The sequence below is a fragment of the Hyperolius riggenbachi genome, chromosome 11, assembly GCF_040937935.1.
Source record: "Hyperolius riggenbachi isolate aHypRig1 chromosome 11, aHypRig1.pri, whole genome shotgun sequence".
NCBI classification, from domain to species: Eukaryota; Metazoa; Chordata; class Amphibia; order Anura; family Hyperoliidae; genus Hyperolius; species Hyperolius riggenbachi.
The window spans coordinates 201,817,956-201,840,977 of NC_090656.1; the positions used below are offsets into that span (position 1 = coordinate 201,817,956).

General features: G+C 42.6%; 1 protein-coding gene and 1 long non-coding RNA gene across 10 annotated transcripts in view; one reads left to right on the forward strand and one right to left on the reverse strand.

Annotated features, from left to right (window-relative positions):
• The window catches only part of LOC137538533 (uncharacterized), an 834,068-nt gene that overhangs the window by 803,622 nt on the left and 7,424 nt on the right, over window positions 1–23,022 (reverse strand). For all 9 annotated transcript variants that reach the window (XR_011024822.1, XR_011024826.1, XR_011024819.1 and 6 more), the window contains exon 2: window positions 18,985–19,199. This is a non-coding gene — a long non-coding RNA (uncharacterized lncRNA). The remainder of the gene's footprint in view (window positions 1–18,984; window positions 19,200–23,022) is intronic.
• The window catches only part of LMO1 (LIM domain only 1), a 193,198-nt gene continuing 172,187 nt past the window's right edge, over window positions 2,012–23,022 (forward strand). Inside the window, exon 1 of the mRNA XM_068260769.1 lies at window positions 2,012–2,514. Within this exon, the coding sequence (XP_068116870.1) occupies window positions 2,493–2,514 (22 nt within the window). The 5' untranslated portion in view covers window positions 2,012–2,492. The remainder of the gene's footprint in view (window positions 2,515–23,022) is intronic.

Sequence of the window (23,022 nt, forward strand, 5' to 3'; positions counted from 1 at the left end):
ATAACAGATTCTCGTTGTAGGTACTGAACAGCAAGCAGAACAAGTATTTAAAAAAAAATAGATGTAAGCTTTAACAATGGTAGAGAAAGAACCATGAAAGTTGATAAGGCAGTCAGACATTGCCTGATATCACTGAGGAAGAGTAATCTAGCCATGGTGCGCACCAGTCCAGCACGGCAGTCACAACACAAACAGCTGTTTGCGGTGCGTTACACAGTGAGTTTGGTCTGTCAGTGTGAAGCAGTACTCTAATTACACTCCCTGATTGATGTATACACACGCAAGATATTGTAAAGCCCCTTAGGCTTGCAATTTAGCATTCAATTTGATTTTGGCCCTTAAAACGCTGTTTTGCGTCAAACCCAGATTTTTCCCCGGGACTTTTGGCGTCAATCCCACTCCGCCAAGCCCCCCTCCAGGTGTTGGACCCCTTTAAACATCTTTTCCATAACTTTTGTGGCCAGCATAAGTGTTTCTAGTTTTCAAAGTTCGCCTCCCCATTGAAGTCTATTGCGGTTCGCGAAAGTACGCGCGAATCGAACGTTTGTCGAAGGTTCGCGAACCAAAAATCGGAGGTTTGGGCCATCTCTAGTTACATCTCTTTTTACAGTGTGTAGGAGAGGGGGGAGACAGAAGAACAGCTGCAGCCTGTTTTAACATGTTTGTTTGCTATGATTCTTTTTTCGGGTGTCTTGTCTGCCTTCCTGGATCTCTTTTGACATTGGTTGTGAGCTGGGAGCATGACATAGGGTTGGAGTTATGACATCAACCCCCCAGTATCCTCTACACCTATCTTTATGAGAGACAGGAGGCGGAGATTTCAAGACCAATTTCAAGATATGGAATACGGACCCCAGGGAGGGAGAAAATCATACTTTATTAGGTGTGATTTTATATATCTTGGCAACGTACTAGGTTTAAAGCAAACTGTAATTTAGAATTAAATTACTCTTTAAAAGCACAATATTTATTATTCAAAAATGATTAAAAACCGTAACAACAATACTCATATCCTGGGCCCAATGACAAGGACCCATTGAGAATATCAAGTATATCGTGTACATACAGTGCACAAATGCAGAGTAATAGACAGATGTCCAGTCTCCAATTCCCAATGGAGACTGGACATCTGGGCAATGGAGAATGGGCACTCTGCATGAGTTCTATGTGTGTACTGTATGGACGCGATATACTTGGTATTCTCAAAGGGTACCTGTCGTAAGGGCCCTGGATGTGAGTATCATTGTTACAGTGATTCAGACACTACTGCAGACAAATAGATCAGTAGGGCTGCCAGGCAAATGGTATTGTTTAAAAGAAAATATATATAGCACCATCCATATTCTTCTCACTTCAGTTGTCCTTTAAAGAAACTGATAGGTGGTTTAATCTTTCTGAGGTCCGACAAACACTGAAATATCAGTTCTCTGTGGAGAGACCCTTTAAGAGCAAAAACTGAGCATCCATTCCTTGCCGCCAGAGTAAAAGCAGCATCCTTAGTGTGGTGGAAACCTGCAATGACCCATCGGAAGCTAGAGACTGCTCGTCCCCGGATTGGTAACACTCAGACCTATTTAGGAATACATCCATTAAAGATTCTCACCCTGCAGGTCGCTACGAGTGAACATTGACTGGACGGTGAAACGGTGTCATCACTGGTTCCCTCCCTCTCCTGCACACGTAGAGAAACACACACACACACACACACACACACACACGCACACACGCACACGCACACACACTGGCTGTGCTTTTGTGTTTTGTTAAAATTAATGAGAAAAGTTCTCGTGCCCTAGGGGTAATTAGTGTCCTTGGAGTTAAATAAGCTAATACTTAGACACCCCTCGCACAGCCAATTATGTTTGTGTATTGAATAATTGATTCAAAGGAGGGGGGGTGGGGAGGGCTGCTAATCAGATCTCAGCGTAATGAATTGATTTAATTAACAAGGGGGATCTTCGGGTCTCTGGGAAATGAGAGCAGTTCTCTGGCAGCAGCAGGAAAGCTCACAGCACATAAATTGGAAGAGAAAGGCAGCAGAGGCATCGACTTCCAGAGACGGGAGCTGGCGGAATATCTCTCCCTCGCTCTTCTCTCCGTTCAGGAGACAATTTCTGGCACTTCAGTAGCCCCTGACGCTCAGCCGTAGTCCCCTCTCCGGCTGGCCGTGGTCTTCTGCAACTGCTTCTGAGACCAGCCTCCTTCCGAGCATCGGCGGGACTGTAAGAAGCTGGAGAGGCAGCCTGCAAAGTGCTGAATTAGTTGATGTCATTCGTCAAGGTTCTGGACGAAAGAGGTCAGAGCGATTTGGCTTCGGTTCCTGAATGTGATCCAGGTTTGGTGGAATCCCGGCTAGAAGTCTCAGCGTTGAGCCGGTCTCCTCGGTTCGCCAGCAAGGAACAGTCGGCTGAACCGTAGTGTGGCTAGCACGCCAGCGAAGGCTCCTGGAGACGGAGGCTTCCGAGATCGGGCTCCCCGCAGCCTCTGGGAGGATGGTGCTGGATAAAGAGGATGGTGAGTCTGTGATTTATTGACTTCCCCGCTATCCGTGCAGGTGCATGCTTCAGTCAGCACGCAGGTTCATGCGTCTCTTTCTCTCTCTCATGTCGTAGCCATTCAGATTACTGCCACGTTCCGTTGTAGATGCCCGTGTCACTTGTCACTTCCATAAAGTAAACACAATACCATCACGTCTCTGTCACGGCAGCCGTTGCTTGTAACAGTGCGTCGACATCATTTCCTTCTTCACTCTGTAAGATTCCTCTAAACCCCTTAGAGATGATTTGTTCCCCCAGCGCTTTCTCTCTCTCCTTTACCCGCAATCTCTCAATGAAATCTTGGCTCAGTAAATGAGGTGAGGCGGCTGAGATGAAACGTCCATCAGGAGTGGAAGTTAATCCTCAGGCGAGAGCCAAACTCATTTACTTTTCAAATGAGACGCACGTGAAGGACGCGCGCGGCTGCCAGCAGACAAGTTTCACACATCCATGGATCCATGGATTGTATGGTGGAGGCTGCCGGAGGTGTGTGTGTGTGTGTGTAGGGAGGGGGGGAATCATCTCGGAGGACTAGTAACAAGGAAGTACAGAGAGGGGAACACACTGCTGAGGAAAGGCTGAGGAACGATCTTGGTAACGATAGATTAGATTGCTCTCTATAAAGCAGAGCCGGATCATCCACAAGGCAATCCTAGGCAGTTACCTAGGGCCTGGAGAAAATATAGGAGCCTGGTGGATGCTAGCCCCCACCAAATCTTCTTTAAAAAATAGCCAGGTGATCAGTAGCAGTGGCCAAAAACTATGTTGCCTAGGGCTCCATTTAATTTTAATGCTTTCCTGCTGTAAAGGTGTGAAGAACAAAAGCAGCTAAGAAAAGAAAAATCAGTCTAAAAGTTAAATCCATGCATTCATCAGCAGGACATGCAGCGGGTGTCAGACTTGTAATAAAGATGCCCACAGATACAAGATGGGGGTTGGAAGATCTGACTGCAGACTGGTTGTTCTTTAGATTTGCCTTGTCATAAACATGAATGGTCATAGTGCAAGTGTATGGAGACACTTGCACTATGTAATCTTAAGAGGAAATTCAATCTCTTGGAATGTTTCTTCCCCCAATTTCCGATGGGTTTCTTTAGAGACCAGAGTGTCTGCAGACATGCAACCATAACTGGTTGGACAAGGTGACTGTCATCTTTTCCACAGCCCAATCTATGGGTGCCTAGGGAAATGTTTTTGATTCTCACGGTTCTACAGAGGTAGAGGCTGAGATTATTATTTAACTTTATTTAGCACCCAGTGCTGTACATTTAATAAAGGTTACCAATTACAAATTCAAGATTAAGCGTTATAAAATAAGAGGAGGCCACTGATCAAAAGAGCTTACTATCTGCAGATTTAACAGAATAGAATAGCGGCACCAGCTATAGGTGATGGGAGTTAGTTACTGATTAGTATACAGAAGATTGGATGATTTGTTTAGAGAGGAAGACAAGTGGGCAGTTATGAAGAGATGGGTTTTGAGGATTCATCTAAATGCGGTAAGGGTGGGGGAGCATCTAATAAGAAAGAATTAAAAAATGGGGGCTGCTCTTGAGAAGTCTCACAAGTGGAGGATCTCACTGGAACTGCTCCTCGTTGCGGTGCGCAAATAAAAGTGAGAAAAATAAAATACGAGAAAAGAAGACAAACTGAATCTCCAGTTTGCAATCTGAGTCATCTGTTTGAAAGACATTATTCTGGTATTCTACATTAATCCAGCCTGACTGGCTGGCTGGAAAAATATCTTAGCATCAGGTACCTGAAGGGTTAAGAGCGGAAAGGGAGAGACAGAGACTGACTGGCCACTGAGCCTCACTTACAGCCGCAGCAGCTGGTAAAAACAATTGTGCTCCTCAAGTAAAAGCTCATGCCAGCTGAAAATAAAAGAATTGCAGAGTAGGATCAGTGTCAGCCCAGCACTTTACTTAAAATCTCCCCAAGCCGTCTCCGACGAGGCTTCTGTGGCCAGCCATTACTCCCTAATAGCCGGACAGCTGTCTGACATTGATCTCTTCTTAAAAAGGGAGCAATTACCAAAGAGTGCCAACAGCTTCCATTTTATCTGTTTGAAGTGAAGGGCGGATGGGGTGGCAGTAATTCTGGTGCAGGTGGTTCTGCTGCTGCATTTTACTGAAAACACTCAGAAATTAAGGAGAACAGGGGATAATGATGACATGACACACCACCGATTCAGGAAAGTCACTTAGCTTTCCTCGCGGGCAGGAGCAGCTAGTTGTGCCTTTCTCACAACACCAAACTGTCCCTTTTTCATAGATACAGCGCTGCTGTGAACTCAAATCCACCCCCCTTTTCCCAAATCCCTCTTCTCTCCACACTTGCACTTATTTAGGTCTGCTGTATAGATCTGTATAAATTGAATGTGGTATTTTACTACTATGGCTACATAAACTTTATAGCCACATCTATCTTTTTGCTATTTTTGTCATTTTTTTAGTTATACCTTTTCTCCAACAATCATTACAGGAATCTGTACGTCTACGAGGGCTTTCTATCTGCTCACAACTTCTCCACAGACTGCATACCTTGGTCGACATTACGCTGCTGTTGCATTTGCCTAAATGTTCAAGCTATTGTAGGCGTCGCCGCGTCCCGTCTCTAAAAGTTGCTATGTTCCACAGAATTGTGAGAAATTGGTTTTGTTGCATTTTAATAAAATCCTAGAAAAATGCTCAAATAAAATGATGTTCCTGAAGGTAAAGAGAACTCTCCTCCAAAGTTTTGTACAAATAAAGTGAAGTGGGGATCTGATATGGTTCATATCACTTTTTCCAGAGTCACAGGAGATGTTGGGACTATAATGGTCTTCACCAAGGCTTAGTTCACACTGCAAAACACAATCGCTTAGCGATTTTGCAATAGGATTTTCAGAGCGATTTTTTTTTAAAGGAATGTGTGTTTTTTTAGCTGAACGGCTCTGAAAAAGATACAGGCAGTAAGATTTTGATTCTCTAAAAATCCTCATAGGGTGACACTGCACTAGTGCTTTGCAGATCGCTGGTGATTGCCAAGCACACCGCAATCACCCTCAGTGTGGACCAGCCCTGAGCTGTCAAAGTTGTTTTCTTTTCTGGTTTAGCTTGATGGACGGATGTCTTTTTTTCAGCCAAGTTATGTAAATATGTATAGATTAGTGGTGGCAAATCACTAAGTGGCAAAGTAGCAGCACGGTGATCATACCAAGACAATTTTAGAGGGGGGGTTGTTTATCTTTGTGGTGCTCTTCTATATGGTGTTTCTCACATACTCTATCCTACAACGTCCGGTATGGTTGCCATGTCTTCCATACCTTTGCTGTGCATTCCAATAGGACCAGGTGATTGAATACAATGCATGTATTCCAGTCTGCGCTGCCTCAATGTATTTTTTCAAGGAAGCTGATCATGTTTTGAGTGTGTGTGTGTGGTGGGTGGTGGTGTGTGTGTGTGTGTGTGTGTGTGTGTGTGTGTGTGTGTGTGGTGAGTGGTGGGTGGTGGTGTGTGTGTGTGTGTGTGTGTGTGTGTGTGTATTCTTTTGTCAATTTTATTTTTTCATTTGTCTGATCGCCGGATCATTCTGTTGGATAATTGTATTTTCTGTTTGAAAAAGTCAAAACATTCATGAGTATTATTACATAACATAACAGTCTCTAGTTATTATTGTTGATGTATAAATCGCCAACATACGATATTCAGCGGCAGTTAAGTAATTGCAAAATTTGGTGATGTGGAGTAATCTCAAAACAACACCAATATAGTTAAGGCAAAAAGTGAAAATGTAAGAAACTTGAGGTAAACTGACGAATGGGTTTTTTCATTCTTGGGGGTCTTTTAAAGCACAAACCATTAAAGCACAACCCTACTACAGCCATCTTAGTATCATTAGGTTATTGAGTACGATCACACGCAAGCCCAAAATTAACTCTCCTAATCGTTGCTTCTACAAATGAATTCATTTTTCATTAATAACAGGAACTTGTAAAGGTTTTGCCATCTTACAGACAGTTCCGGGTTCTGGGAAATCTTTATGATTATTTTGTGACTGTTCCCATTTTTCCCCAAGATGGAGGCACACCTTCTTCACTGATATTGCAGGTGGATATCTAGAAAGCTGGAGGTGGATTCTAGAGATAGACGGATATGAAAAAGTTGATCAGAACAATGAAAGATCCACATGAAGCTGCCCCAACAAACTGGTTGAATGCCATTTTGAAGCAGAAGGTCAAGGTCCTGGAAAACCCGACCCACAGACATTAAATAAAACAAAAATATAAATTGTATATGGCTGGAATGCACAGGCTATACTGATTAGCCACCATTGATGTTTTGGATAATCAGTAATATTGCACATACACAGAAAAGACATCTGAGGGTGGATGGTCTCACTATCCTCAGAGGACCGGATCCTAAGGAAGTCCTACTAAACATACATGCATGGCTTATCCGGATCCTTGGGAATCCTTCTAACATACATATATGGCTTATCCGGATTCTAAGGAAGTCCTACTAAACATACAAGCATGGCTTATCCAGCTACCCCTAATACTTCTATGGAGTGGGGAGAGGGAACCCAGCTGCTAAGGTCAAAGCATTTAGCAAGGTTGTATCTTAAATTATAAACACTAGCCAACATTATAGAGGTGCAATGGGAACATTTATCAAGGCATCACAGTAGACAGACTGCTTAGATGATGGCTCTGACTGGGCTGTTCCCATTTTGGATTTCTATGCCCCTGCCACGCACTGGTTTCATTAGCAGCTGTCCTAAGGAGGTATGCTCTATGAACACGGCCAACACCTGCTTATCAGGAGGAATCAATAATAATTGGAAAGGCTTTAGGAACTCAATGCCTTCTCCCCTCCCAGGAAGGACTCAGCTGGCGCTGTCTGTAGTGTTACCATTTGCCCAATCCATGGCTGGAACAGTTGAGTCTCAATTTAAATTTACACAAAAGGAATTGGTCAAATGAAACATTAAAAATAGTGGTGGTGGGGGGAAGAGGGTGGTCATAAAATCACTAAGGAAAGCATTACAAATTATCAAAATGATTAAAATGTATCAAACATCTTTCTTTTTTTACTAGTAATATTTTCCACAAGATGTGTGCTGGTTTTCTTATATATATTTAAACGGAAGCTTAAGTAACATGTGACTTTATGATATGAGATAGGTGCCAAACACACAAACAAATATGCTCTGTTCCTTTTTTTTCTTTCTCTGCCTGAAAGAGTTAATATTTAGCTGTGCAACTGACAGTTTTTCTCCAGTCGGGAGCTAGTCCAACTATAGCATCCCTCACTGATAAGGAATTACAGCCATAAAACACTTTCTTGGCAGACAGCTGGGCTTCTGAGATCAGATAATAGATAAGTTCATATGTTTTAACTCTCTAAGACATGGGACACACTGTGTCAGTGAGATGAGATAAAACAATAAATCTACTTTTTTAAGTTTTTAAACATAGCATAAAACTGTGGGATATCTAAAAGTCATTGTAAAGGAAACCCGAGGAGAGAGATACGGAGGTTGACATACGTATTTCCTTTTAGAAAATACCAGTTGCCCGGCAATCCTGTCAATTTTCTAGTGTCGAACCGAGCTGAGAGGGGGGCTGCAATATTTATCTCCTTATAAACAATGCAAGTTTCTTGGCTGTCCCCCTGATCCTGTGTCTCTAATACTTTTTGCCATAAACCCTGAACAAGCATTCAGCACATCAGGTGCTGAGTTGTCTGACTGGATTAGATGCATGCTTTTTGCTTGTTTCAGGGTTGTGACTCAGACACTACTGACGCCAGAAAATCAACAGGCCTGCCGGGCAACTGGTATTTTCTAAAATGAAATAAATATGTCAGCCTCCATATCACTTTCACCATGGGTTCCCTTTAAACCAAACTAATGACAACATAGTTGACTTGGCATAAGACTCTTCCTGAGCTGCAAAGTATGCAGCGGGCGGGCAGCCCCCGTCCTTTGCAGCTGCAGCCATCAAACAGGTTGTTGCTGTTTTAATTAGAGACGTGAAAAGATATTAAGGCGCATTACGGTGATAATTGAGCATCTTTAATACAGCCGAGTGAACTACCACCTAATGAGGCTTTTCAGGCGGAGGTGGAGCAATCCTTGAAGTCTCTTGCATCTAATTTGTGTGTCTTTAACGCTCGTAGCCAGCAATTTGACTGCCGTGAAATTTGACGTCATTAGAGAAGCGTACCTCTGTAGCTGGTTTAGTTTCCTTTTTCAATCTGTGGTTTTTGATGGAACATCGTAAAACAGCACAATTATTGTTTGAACCACAAAACCGAGAGGCACTGCTAAAAAGCAAAAACAGCTTGGTTCTCTTCTGCAGTTGCCTAATTATAACTAGTGATGTTACATTTTATTTATAAAATACATAAAGTAAAGGGCATAAACAACACACATGAGACAACGAGGAAATCACAACACAGCGAGAATAGAAACCCCTGCCCAAAAGAGCTTACAATCTAATAAAAATGCACTTCATAATAAAGAGATCAATTATTTAGAGGGTTTTAACTCCTATTGATGATTTATGACTAAGGACTGAGACCCACTAGAGCGTTTATTTGAGCGTTTAGGGATTGCTTTCAATCGCTAGCGATTGCCCTAAAAGCTCTGCCAATATATATGGATGAAACAGATTCCACTAGAGTGATTGTGATTAGGCAAATCGCAATTGCAAGACATGCAGCATTTTGTAAGCGTTTCCATTCTAATGTATTGTATAGGAGCAGGGAAATCGCTCCCAAAATCGCTTGTAAAGCGCTACCCCAAATCGCTAGCGATTGTGATAGCGCTTTGTAGTGGGTCCCAGGCATAATATTGCTTTAGTTAACCACTTTTCCTACCAGAAATGAACAAAGAAAAACAGCAGGTAAAAAAAAGAAAATTTTGGGTCGACATTAATCAGCAGTAGGTATGATTTCCCAAATAATCCCTAAAGTCAAAAAATATAAGTATTAAGTAGCATGCCAGTTAGTGATACAGACTAACAGCAGAAATCCCTTCCAGTAACATGCATACCATCATAACATACTGGATTTCTAAAACCGACTATAAAAAGTACATTATTTCGAGCATGGGTCGTCCCAGAAATTCCAATCTTCCAATATGCAATTTTTGCAATAAATGTAAAATTTCCACTTAAAGAGGAGCTGTTATAGGTACAGCATAGGTGTAGCAGGTAGCAGGTATAGGGTCTCAGAGAAAAAAAAACACATACATCAGTAGCTAAATATTGGCTGTACTTACATTACATATGCATTTCACTGTCCATGTTTGGATTTCACAGAATTTTTATATAGTATTTGCAGAGAATGATGCTCCTGACAGCTCATGGCAGGTTCCATGTTTGTCTGTCTTGTATGAAGCCAATTGTGATGTAATATCCTCCCTTACCCTGCTTCCTGATGATTCGACCGACAAAAAAGATCAGGATCAAAGATCCTAAGGGGTTATGATTCGGACAACACTACTGTGCAGTGAATATTAATTAGCCATGTGGCTAGGAACAATAGCAGACTCCTGCAGTATACGTTAACGGAACATGTGCCCTGTGAACAGCATATTGATTTTTCAGTGTTGTGAGCTGGGCTGCAAGTTACAAGCTGCTGTAACATGAGACTGTGAAAGCAGCCTTAGGGCGGGATAGGGAAATAAAGGGGAGGACCAAGGGAGTGCAGTGGGGAGAAGAAGCAGCCCCAGCATGCTTTGCAGTATCTGTCATGCGGCCTGCCGGCCTCCTTAAGAGCTTGGGAATAAAGAGCCTTGCTGTTCAGCAAACATCAAAGTAAGAGAGATTTTTAACTTCAGTATTGCCTTTTTGGCTTCCTTCTAAACTGTTTAACACAGGAGAATAGAGGTTTAAATTAGCTTTTGCAGCCTGACAGTTACTCTTTAATAAACAATTCCCTATAGACAGCCTTAGTCTAGGTGCTGTCCAGAAAATGTCCTCTCAGTCCATACACCCCCAAATAAGACCCAGTGATCCAAGTCATGTAAATTCAGAGTACGGGGAGGGGCCATAAGTAGCATCACTACTTATCTGTCAGTTGGTATAATGCACTGTGGGACAAGAAACTGATCCCCTTGGGCTTCCGTCCAGCTATGATTCCAAGACCCACTTGCCTTCATCGATTTACACAATGATCATGTTATGGTGAAAGCCGAAGCAAGCATGGTAATTGGTCCCAAGTCTTACTCAAAAACAAACTGGAATAAGATTGCACCTCGGCTCCCCTTGCTTTTACACCTGTGCTTCGTGCCCATCCACTCTCGCCCGTGATAAAAGGAGAAGTTTGTGCAGACGGCCAACCTTCCATTTTTCGGGGCCGGTGTGCCATAATTGGAGATTCTGTTTAAAGCGGCCTATTTTTCATTACGATGAGATGAATTGACTTAAAAAAAGATTGCAAGGCCCCGCTGATCAATACCTCTGTGCTTTAAAGAGACTCTGTAACAAATTGTTTATCTTTATTTCTTCTATGCTATAAGTTCCTATGCCTTTTCTAATGTGGTCTGGCTTACTGCAGCTTTTCCTAATTGCACAGTAGCTGTGTTATCTCTGTTATATGATCTAATCTTCTCTCTATAGTCGGCACAGTCAGGCTGAGGCAGTCAGACTGGAATGTGCAGGGCTGCTTGTGATTAGCTAGAAGCTGTACACACCCCCTGCAGGCTCTGTGTGACTAACACACTCTGCTTAGCTGAGCCTATTAGAAGCTGGTTAGTTTGTTTGTAAACACTGCCTAAAACTGGCAATTACAAGCCAGGTTTGCAGCAGAGAATGGCAGAAACAGCACAGAGGGGACCAGGAGCACATAATGAATAGAATGGTATGCTTTTTATTGTAAGAATTTCAGAGTACAGATTCTCTTTAAGCTGCCTTTAATCATGCAAACGTCAGTGACATCTTCAGCATCTTCTCGCTAAAGGCTACGCGGCAGTGAGCGAGCTTCCACAATGATTGTCAGGGGAACAGCAGGGAGCCGTCTTAGCAAGCAAAGGCAAGTCGAGAGCAAAGACTGAGATCTGATGGGTCACTCTTCCAGCTCTTTCCCATCTTCTTTCAGCCTCAGTCAACTTACAGCTCTCAGAGTTGTGTTGAAGCTGCAAAGGGAATATTTTTTCAACTGACGGTTAACAAGGTTCTAAAGCCCTGTTAAAAGAATCTATACTAATGTAGATTAATTATATACACTGGAATATCAGAAGGTCAAGCATCAGGCCTCTTCATATCCAGCTACAGGTTAGAAGTGTGTGGGGACAGATAAACAAAGAATTGTTCTTCTACCACGTATGAAGTCCGTTATTGTCCAACGAGACAAAAGCAAAGGAAATGGCCGCCGAGGTGGCAGTCATAAAAAAAATTTGCGAGAAGACTCACGCCGACTGCTTCTTCCACTCCTTTTGTCCTTCAGCTATAAAATCGTAGAGCACAAAACTCTTTAATTAAGATTTTGGCTTTCAGGGACTTTCCAGACTTCTTTCAGATACAGAATTAATTGTTAAGAGTTTTATGTGGCCAAACTTTCCAAGTCAACCTTTTAAAGATTGGAACTAACTTTTCAATTATTGAAAGAGACCAGGAGCCCTGCAGTGCTTTTCCAGTATTGCGCATTGCAGCTAACAACACACCACAACAGCCAATCAGATGCTAATTTAGAGCAGTGCGCACAGTAAACAGATTAATGATGGCTGTATGTTTGGGAGTGTCACGTATTGTACATGACTGTATAACTACTATTACTAATAGTGCCAGCAGTACATATAGTACTCAGTTAAAGGGGCACTATGGCGAAAAGATTTTAAAATATGTGCAAACATAGACAAATAAGAAGTACGTTTTTTACAGATTAAAATGAGCCATAAATTACTTTTCTCCTATGTTGCTGTCACTTACAGTAGGTAGTAGACAGAAGCGACAGGTTTTGGACTAGTCCATCTCTTCACAGGGGATTCTCAGGGATTTATTTATTTTCAAAAGCACTTAGTGAGTGGCAGTTGCTCTGTCCAACTGCCAAAAAACTGTAGCAAGCAGGGAAGCCAGCATCATTGTTTAAATAATTTTTAGGGAATATCTTTATAAAGAATAAAAGCCTTGCTGAGAATCCCCTATGAAGAGATGGACTAGTCCGAAACCTGTTGCTTCTGACAGATTTCTACTACCTACTGTAAGTCATTAGTGTAAGTAATTTATGGCTCATTTTACTCTAGAAAAATGTACTTCTTATTTGACTAAGTTTGCGCATATTTTAAATTTTAAAACTTTTCGCCATAATGCCCCTTTAAACAATGTCTCTGATTTACTAAGATTGAAGAGCCCTGGGGAGCCAGACTGGTTTTACTAAAAACTCTTTGCTACTTGGTAGCAAGAGTTTGCAACAATCATCAGTGTCGAATCAGATCGATCTTTGACAATAAAGAGTTCTTAGTGGTTAAGATCAACGAACCAATGGGAAACCACTGAGGGAAATTCATAGATGCTTAAAATGTACCAGAGGTGTTGAAATAAGCAGTTTTTATACTTGCTCCAGCCTCATGTCAACCATGGGCTACATCGCCATCCTCATGGGACCCACCATTCCTCCGCTGTGTCCCCCGGGATATATCTCAGTCGCAGCCAGTTGTGTACCACCCATGCGCGGCAACCGGCCGCATGCGCACCCCTGTTGCACTCCCATGGCCCAGGCCATTCTGCGCCTACGCAATAATAGCAACTCAGATATATACTGGGGACACAGAAGAGGAATGGAGTGGCCCAGGAGGACGGCAATGGAGACCACGGCTGGCATGAGGCTGGAGGAAGCCCAAGATAAGTATAAAAGCTGCTTATTTAAACATCCCTGGTTTCCTTTTATCCCGGGATCCTTTTTCTATAAATGTTGCTACAGGGATTTTGTGGTTTATCATCAGGAAGACTTTATGCAAACCTTTCCAAAGACCACTGAGGATTACAACGATTTGGACAGCTAGCAAGACTTGGAATTATGGTGCGGGGTATTAATATAAACTCTAACCGTTGCAGTTATTCACCATTTATTTTCATTAAAGTATGTTTTGAAGGTGTGTTTTTACTTTGAGGGCCCTTTTACACTATGACATAGCGGTAAGCCCAGCAGGGAGTACATCACTGAGCAGGCCTATGCAAATGACGGTCGGCACACACAGGGGCAGGATCATATGAAGTAGGAATTTGTGCGGTGATCTTGTGGCAGACACCCCTCTGCCGTGGGATCACCATACAAGTGTAAAAGCACCCTTTACTATTTGCAGGAATCAGTAGGGGATATGAACGTCCTTCTGAACTTATTCCACTGGGAGGAGGTGGAGAGTAACAAACTGAAGTTTCCAATGATGATGCATAAAATGTCTGTTTACCCTAAGCAGATGAAAACCATTTCCCTCATTTGCTCTCATTTTTGATAATAAGCAAGTCCTAAATGTAAAATCACTATTTAAAGAGAGTCTGAAGCGTTCAGAATCCTCTTCAGCCTTAAGAGCAAAGATGATTAGCCGCATCCCCATGGCAGTACAAGGTCTTTATCCCCCCCAAATCCCGGAGCAAAATTCTACGACTTTCAAAGTTGCAGATTTTGCTGGCTGCCCGTGGGAGGCAGAGCTTTGTGCTGTAGCGCTGCCTCCAGTCCATTCAATCACTGCTGATCACCGCCTCTCCCTGCCCCTTTCTGTGAAAGAAGACTGAGAGGGGCGGGGAGAGGCGGCGATCGGCGGTGACTGAATGGACTGAAGGAAGAGCTGCAGCGCAAAGCTCTGCCTCCTCCAGGAAGTACCAGGGGATTTTGCCCCGGGATTTGGGGGGGGGGAGGGGTAAAGACCTTGTACTGACTGCGGCGAATGATCTTTGCTCTTAAGGCTGAAGAGGATTCTGAAATAAAGAGGTATTTTTTAACGCTTCAGACTCTCTTTAAAGAGGAACTATAACCAAGGATTGAACTTCATCTCAATCAGTAGCCGATACCCCCTGTGCCAAGTCAACCTTTTAAAGATTGGAACTAACTGTGTGTGTGTGTGTGTGTGGGTTGTTCTGTATGGCTGATATTGTGGTGAAACCCCTCCCACAGTGTGATGTCGTGCCCACGGTCCTGACCGTTTGTCGTCTGTGAACCTCGTTGCATTGTGGGAAATAATGGGCTTGTTATTATTTTATTTTCACCACAGTTCCTCTTTAAAGCAGTGGAACGCTAACACAGATAGGTTGTGCTTCATCTAGCAAGATGTGTTGCAGTGTCACACATTCTCACAGCACTACTTCACAACTGAATAATGAAAGAACACATTGGCAATCTATCTCTATCCCTTTGGGCTGTTTCACACTGAGCTCGTTTCAATACGATTTTTGGATCAGATGCAATTTGACAATTGCACAGGCACTATAATTAACATAGTAATCGCCCTTTTCCACTGGCGTGGTTTGATTCTCACACAAGTGTAGCGCATGCAGCATTTTTTCATTTGCCAGGACTTTATATTTATTGATGTCCAACATATTTTCTTGTTGATTAGATGAGGATATGGTGTTTGTATAACTAAAGATTGCTATTTTTGAATCTAATTTACCATTTGGTATATACAGTTTACTATTTAGCATGCTAAGCCCCATTCTCTGACAGTGGTTCTTCACAGATATGAAGACATTGATTTTCTGGCATTCTATTTTACTTGATGGCATGCCCAAGGGTTAATATATTAATTACAGGTGGTTGTACTTCAAATTGTAGGACAACAAGGTGATGAGGCTAATCAATGCAAAGCGACACACACCACATGACTAGAAAAAGCAAGGCCCAGTGGGGATCAACAATAGAATGGGAGGAGGCTCCAGAGGAGACAATGGAGGCATCACAAAATACCTGTACTACATAACGTAGCACTATCCCCACTAAAGCAGCTGGTACATCCCGTGTTCTATACTCCCAGTTGTAACTTGTCCTTTTACTAGACCAAACACTAAGGTCTGTTTTAGTGTTTGGTCCAGTAAAAGGGCAATGGATATAGGTGAGCTTTCTAAAATGGAACAAACCCTTAGTAAAAAGCATTAGAATAAACGGAGTAACAGTGAAGGAAAAAATGGTTAAACAATAATAAGGGCAACAAGTTCAGCAGTACAATAGGAGCAGAGCAGTTTAAACAGGAAAACTGTAAGAGCTGGAGTTTATTCGTATCATCCCCATGAGAGATCCTCTATCAGGAGAGAAAAACTGCAATGCAATATTAAACAACACTCAATACAATCAATTGTCCACAAACTGCAGTAAGGGAGATGCATTTAACTATGTGGTCTAGCTCAAATACCCTAGTCCCTAACTAACCACCGGCCAGTAGTAAACTGCCACAAATCCTACCAGCAGTGAAAACCTTTAAAGTTATAATTAAGTGCTCATGTAAGATAAAGGACAATTACAGTGACTGTATAGTGATGTCCCCTTTAAAGTAAACTCAAGCTGAAAATAAACATATGCGGTTAACACTGTACAGTATCTATCCTCCCGCTCCTAATAGTGACTTTTTAAGATATCCCACAATTTTATTTTTTTGTTAAAAACCTAAAAAGTGGATTTAATGTTTTATTGTCTCTGCTCAATGACACGGTCTTTCTGTGTCCCAGAACTAAAATATATGAACTATTGGTGTTTTCTATCCCCTGCACTCAGAAGCTGTTCTGTGCCAGGAAAGAGATTTATGGCTGTTATTCCTTATCAGTGAGGGTAGCTCTAAAGTCTGACTGAGTCCTGGCTGGAAAGAAACGGTTACTTGCATACCCAAATGTTAACTCTTTCAGGCAAAAACAGAAAAAGGGAACACAGCCAAGTTATCTGCATGCTTGAAAATTTGCATACACATGTCTATCTCATCATCTCACCTTGGGTATCCTTTAACCTCCCTGGCGTTCTATTAAAATCGCCAGGGAGGCTGCGGGAGGGTTTTTTTTAAATTAAAAAAAAACTATTTCATGCAGCCAACTGAAAGTTGGCTGCATGAAAGCCCACTAGAGGGCGCTCCGGAAGCGTACTTTCGATCGCCTCCGGCAATCGAAAGTAACAAGATAGGCCGCAATGAGCGGCCTATCTTGTTTCGCTTTCCTCGTCGCCATGGCGACGAGCGGAGTGACGTCATGGACGTCAGTCGACGTCCTGACGTCAGAGCCGCCCGATCCAGCCCCTAGCGCCGGCCGGAACTGTTTGTTCCGGCTGCACTGGGCTCGGGCGGCTGGGGGGACCCTCTTTCGCCGCTGCACGCGGCGGATCGCCGCGGAGCGGCGGCGATCGGGCAGCACACGCGGCTGGCAAAGTGCCGGCTGCGTGTGCTGCTTTTTTCAGATTGAAAATCGGCCCAGCAGGGCCTGAGCGGCGACCTCCGGCGGCATACCCCGAGCTCAGCTCGGGATTACCGCCAAGGGGGTTAAAGAGAAACTCCAACCTAGAATTGAACTTTATCCCAATCAGTAGCTGACACCCCCTTTTACATGAGAAATATAATGATTTTCACAAACAGACCATCAGGGGGCGCTGTATGACTGATTTTGTGCTGAAACCCCTCCCACAAGAAGCTCTGAGTACCGCGGTACTCTGGGCAAACTGTCACAATGTAACAATGTTCACAGACAGGAATTAGCTGTTTACAGCTGTCTCTAACAGCCAAAACAGCTAGGAGCAGCTACATAACCTGCCCACAGTAAAAATGTCACCATGTAATAAATGTCAGAATGTAAATCGGGGAGAGGAAAGATTTTACAATGAGCAAACACTGACTAAATCATTTATACATACGGTAATTATGGTAAAAAATGAAGCACTTTTTTTACTACATTATTTTCACTGGAGTTCCTCTTTAAGCATTTACTAATTAGGATACTAGTTTTCCACCAATGTGTGATTAAAGTTAAACACAAAGAAAGGTGTCCATCAGCATTTCACCACGCCACTGTCTACAAAGGATTCTCTGATTCTCCATACAGCCTATGGGAAAAAACAATGGCTGGACAAAACAGGTAGTTTGGGCCCCTGAGGTGTCACTTGTTAATATGGGCTCCTATATTAACAGCCGCAATTAGCTATAGGTGGTAATTTGGGTGTCAGAGGCACCCGACAGAATAGCGGGCAATGGGTTTTGCACCTGTTTTTTTGTAGCCGCAGTTTGCATAGAGGGCGGCCCCAATTAATTACCATTCATAGCCGCTTATTGTAGTTGTTAACCCAGGAGTCCATGGCTGTCTTACCGGGAGTCAGTAAGGGTTAGGCATAGAGTGGAGGGATCTGTTTGGGTTAGGCATATGTTGTGGGGGTCTATTAGCCTATCTGGAAGAGTAAGTTTGTCCAGATAGGCTCTGCTGCTGCAGCTGAGTGGTGCGCGCTATTGCGCGTGCTCCCACACACGCTCCCACCGCCTACCGCTAGCCCCCCGATCAGTGAATGGGAATATAGTTTCCATTCACCGATCTAACTCCCCCGCAGAAAAAACTACGATCTCTCATCAGAGACCGCTGTCTTTCTGCCCAAAAAAAAAATTCCTGTCCTCTTTGTAGTTCCTGGATGCGAATGACTGTGGCCATCTTGTGGCCAAATAGTAAACTACAACCACATACATTTTTTTTACACAATTACATTAATTTACATTTAAAATTAGCTGTTTCCCTCCCACACCAAAAATTACCCAAATACATTTTTTAATTAAAAAAAAATATTTAAAAAATTACAATAAAGAAAAACAAAAACAACATAAATAGTTACCTAAGGGTCTGAACTGTTTAAATATGCATGTCAAGAGAGTATATTATTATTATTATTATTATATTATTTTAAATTATCAGCTTGTAAATAGTGATGGACGCAAGTTGATAAAATGCACCTTTATTTCTAAATAAAATATTGTTGCCATAAATTGTGATAGCGACATCATTTAAACGGTGTATTACCAGGACAAATAAAATACATGAGTTTTATTACGGTAGCATATATTAATTTCAAACTATAAAGGCCAAAAACTGAGAAATAATGAATTTTTTTCATTTATTTCTTAATCTTCCTGTTAAAATGGATTTAGAAAAAAATAATTCTTAGCAAAATGTACCACCCAAAAAAAGCCAAATTGGTAGCGGAAAAAACGAGATATAGATCAATTAATTGTGATAAGTAGTGATAAAGTTATTGCCGAATGAATGGGAGGTAATTGTTGTTGGTCCACATTTGGAACATAAGCAAAATGACTATGGTAGGGATTGGATTGTGAACTCCACTGAGTGAGTTAGTGACTTGAATATATACACTATGTAAAGAGTGGTGGAAGATGTCAGTGCTATGGAAACACATAATAATAATAACAACAAAAATAACAGTGAATAAGGCTTGAAGCCCAAGTTCAGCCTCCAATATTTTACGATGCCAGTAAAGCAGAACAGGATACTACTCACCCAATCATAATTGATTCAGTCACATGACCCAGACATCTGTGCTAAAAGTATAGATATGGAGTGGAGTGGAGCGGGAGTGTCTTCCTCTGCACAGAACCATCACTTGATCCCTCCCGTGCAACTAAGTGAAAAGACTGATGCCCTCTCTCCAGCTTCTCCCTGGATACCTCATGTGGGTGATGATGGGATGGGGGAGGCGTGTGAACAGACCTAGGCTGTATATGACAAGAAATCAGAATTGCAAACCCATCTAGCTAAGAAATTAAAACTAAATAATGCTAACATGGTTTATGGGCTATGCTCAGAAACTGTGCACTGAAATTATATACATATATATTCCACGGAATAACTATGAAAAAACAGAAGACTAATCTAGGACTCTGACTATCAGTCAGCTGGTTTACGGTATGTTAGTGTCTTGTTTTTTTACAAGGAAATGTTAGTGTCTTTTTATGACAGAAGTAAGAGAGATACCTTTCTGTCACCATCAGATGGCGCTCAAAATATGAAATAAACATTTTTGATACTAAACATCATATATATAGTAAATAAAAAAAAACACATAATCACTGTACGTTACCTTTAACCACCTGGGCGTTACGGACGAGCTCAGCTCGTCCATGACCGCCACGGTGGACTGCTCAGGCCCTGGTGGGGCGATTTTCACAATTTTTTTCTTGATACACGCAGCTAGCACTTTGCTAGCTGCGTGTCTTAGGCGATTGCTGCCGCTCGCCGCCACCTGCCTTGAAAGAAGGGGTGGATCAGGACTCCCTCGATGACGTCATTCCGGGAAGCCCTAAAGGAAATCCCATTTAGAACGGGATTTCCTGATGGGTTTGACCGCCGGTGGCGATCAGAAGGGTGGGAGGGATTCGGCAGGTAGGGGGGAATCATGTAGCTAGCGCTAGGCTAGCTACATGATTTACAAAAAAAATCAATCAAAAAATACTGCTTCGCAGCCACCCTGGCGATCTTAATAGAACTCCAGGGTTAATGGTGTTTCTTCCATAGCGGACTAAGCAGTTTGTATAAATGTTTGGAAGAAGGGGGTCTTCTTCTCAAGCTTCGAGACAAATGCTGTTAGAGGTCATACCATAAATAAGGCAGAGGAGGCGTCTATTCAATCCGCCAATCACATCTAAAAAGTGTTGCAAATGGAAATTAGTATTCTCTTCATATTTAACAATTTAGAAAAATTCCACTACTGCAGTTTCCTAATAATTGAAGGGGGGCCCATAAATGGAGAATGCTATGGTGTGTGTGAATTAGTGACTGTGTGATTGCAGCTGCTGCACAGAGGCAAAGCTGGCAGATCATAGTGAGGGTTGCTGAGAGGTGCAGGAAGAATAAGCACCTGTGGGGTTGTAGTTGTATACAGCTTCCACATATTTTTTATATAAACCCAAGACAGCTTGAATTCATTAATTAACCACTTACGTACCAGAAGTCTCTGCCCCCTTAAGGAACAGAGACCGCTGGCACCAGAAACGGCGGAATACCAACGAATCGCCGCACATACCCGCCGTACACCGGGAACCTCAGCCACCCACTCTGCTGTCTCTATGACGGCAGAGTTCCTGTGAGCCGGTCAGGAGCTTCTTTCATCTGCTCCGTGTCTATCAATGTAAGCCAATAGGAGTTGCTTACATTGAGGGGTTATAAAGACGGCAGAGCGAGTGAGCTGCGATGGGAAGACAGCGGCGAGATCGGCAGCAGCGACGAGAGCAGCGAGAACATGTGGAGTTGGTGATTTGAAATCTACCCCCTGCCAGCCAGAGCAGCATCAAAACAGGGCATAGATTTCAATTAGCGTCGTCCTTAAATGGTTAAAAAAGAGGGCTCTCTTCTAAATGTCTTTCTGTGCTATATAAACAAGGTTAGACACATAGATATACAGTATATACTTAATGTTTAAGTGACTGAGACAACCCTGCTGTTCGCTGGAATACGGCGCTGATAGTGACTTTTTTAGCCGTAGCTGATGTACTCACCCAGCCATGAGTGGCCAAGGGGTGGGCAAGTGCTCTAAGTCAGAGACTCCATATGTGTATGTGTGTAACAATCTCCTACCATCACTAGAGAGTTGGAAAAAAATAAAAAAAAAATGTATTGCAAAGAAATAAATGACAAGTTCATTGCAGGTACCTGCATGAGGCCAGAAACCCACTAGAAGCGATTTCCTGAGCGCTTAGCGATTTGAAAACTCTTGCTAATGTAATGCTATGGGTGTGATCCCACTTGAGTGATGTGATTTTTATAAAAATCCCCCACAGCATTGCATTAGCAAGAGCTTTTCACTAGCGATTAGAAATCGCTCCTAGAGGGTTTCTGGCCTTACACTGTAATCACATCACTGCTAAATGGATAACCTTTCCACAACTCCAACAACAGTCTATTATCAACTGGGTGAGATATTACCCTATAAAACTGGGAGACCTGGGGACCCGGCAGGCAATGCGCACAGATTTTCTGAAGATTCTTCCCTGAAATCTATTGAAAATCTGTGTAGAGTGGGTAGAGGGATTGAACTGTATGGACACCTTAAGGTCCCCAGTTTAACGTACCTGTCCCCTGCAGTCTTCCTGGTCCCTCGCTGTTCTTATGCTTTTCTCCCTTCAGCTGTTGTGCCTGTCCAAGGGCTGCAGGCGTTCCGGTTGCTGGGAGCGTTCTGTGCTTGCGCAGTTATGAAAAATTGCAACTGCTAATGTGCACTTCCCAGAACCATGCATGCACAGTTGCCCCCGACTGGCTGAGTCGGCCAGACTTCTGAGGGGTACAGCGGCTAAATGCAGTAGTGCAGAAGGATGGCGAGGGAACAGGACGACTACAGGAGGATGTAAAAAGCCCCATGTAACCTAAAGAGGAACTTTAGGGAAAAGGGAAAAAGATAAATCAATACATTGCAAAGTGAGAAGTTAAAAAAATAGAAGGGAGATCAAAATTGATTGAGATTCGGCATGTAATTTCTTCATATTGTTTGATCCACATTCAGCCTGCACATAATCATCTTTACTACTGCAGTGTTCTCCCCAGGCTCTTTTAGCCGGGTGCTCCACCCGGCTAGATTTGGTGACCACCCGGCTGTCATTGGCTCACCTCCTCACCTCCTCCTATGCTGTAAGCAGAGTTGCCCTGCATTTTCATCTCGCCCCACCCGGCTGCTTTTTCATGCCACCCGGCTACTATTTCAGGCCACCCGGCTGGTAAAAAATTCTGGGGAGAACACTGTACTGGCACACATAAAAAAAAAACAGACAGCACCAACTGCCAGTATCTATAACGACATCCCCCAACAACGCAATGGCAACAAGGCTAAAGGTGGCCACACACCATACAATTAAAAGTAATAACTTTAATCGGTTGTCCTGAAAAATCGAGAGCTTTTCTTTGTTTTCAATCGATAAATCTGATCGAATGTCCCATTTTTCGGGGGGTTTTTTCGATTTTTTTTTAAGATAAGACATTTTGGAAATTTCAGACCAACTTTATCAAGAATTGTATGGTGTGTGATATATTGTCATTTACTTGACATACAGTTCCAAACAATTTTTTCTGAGCTTTCAATTATTTTATTCATGATTGGGGAAAAATGTAACAGGTGTGTGGTACATTGGTCAGATATTTGAATTGTTACAATCAGTCAGAAAAATTGATTGCTATTCTTGAATTGAACAGATATTTAAAAAATTGTATGGTTTGTGGCCACCTTCAAATTTTTTTTTTTTATAAATATACATATGTACAGAGGGAGATAATGGTTGCTTGGGAGTTAGAAAAAGCTGTTATTTCCCACAATGCAATTAGGCTTACAGACAGGAAGCTGTCAGGACCTAGGTCCTGACATCATATTGTGGGAGGGGTTCCACCACAATATCAGCCATACAGACGCACCGATCTATTTGAGAAAAAGTTAAAGATTTCTCATAGGAAAGAGGGTATCAGCTACTGACTGGGATGAAGTTCAATCCTTGGTCACAGTTCCACTTTAAACTGGGGACAATAGTGTCACTTTTTGTTCCCTTTAAAATGGAATGG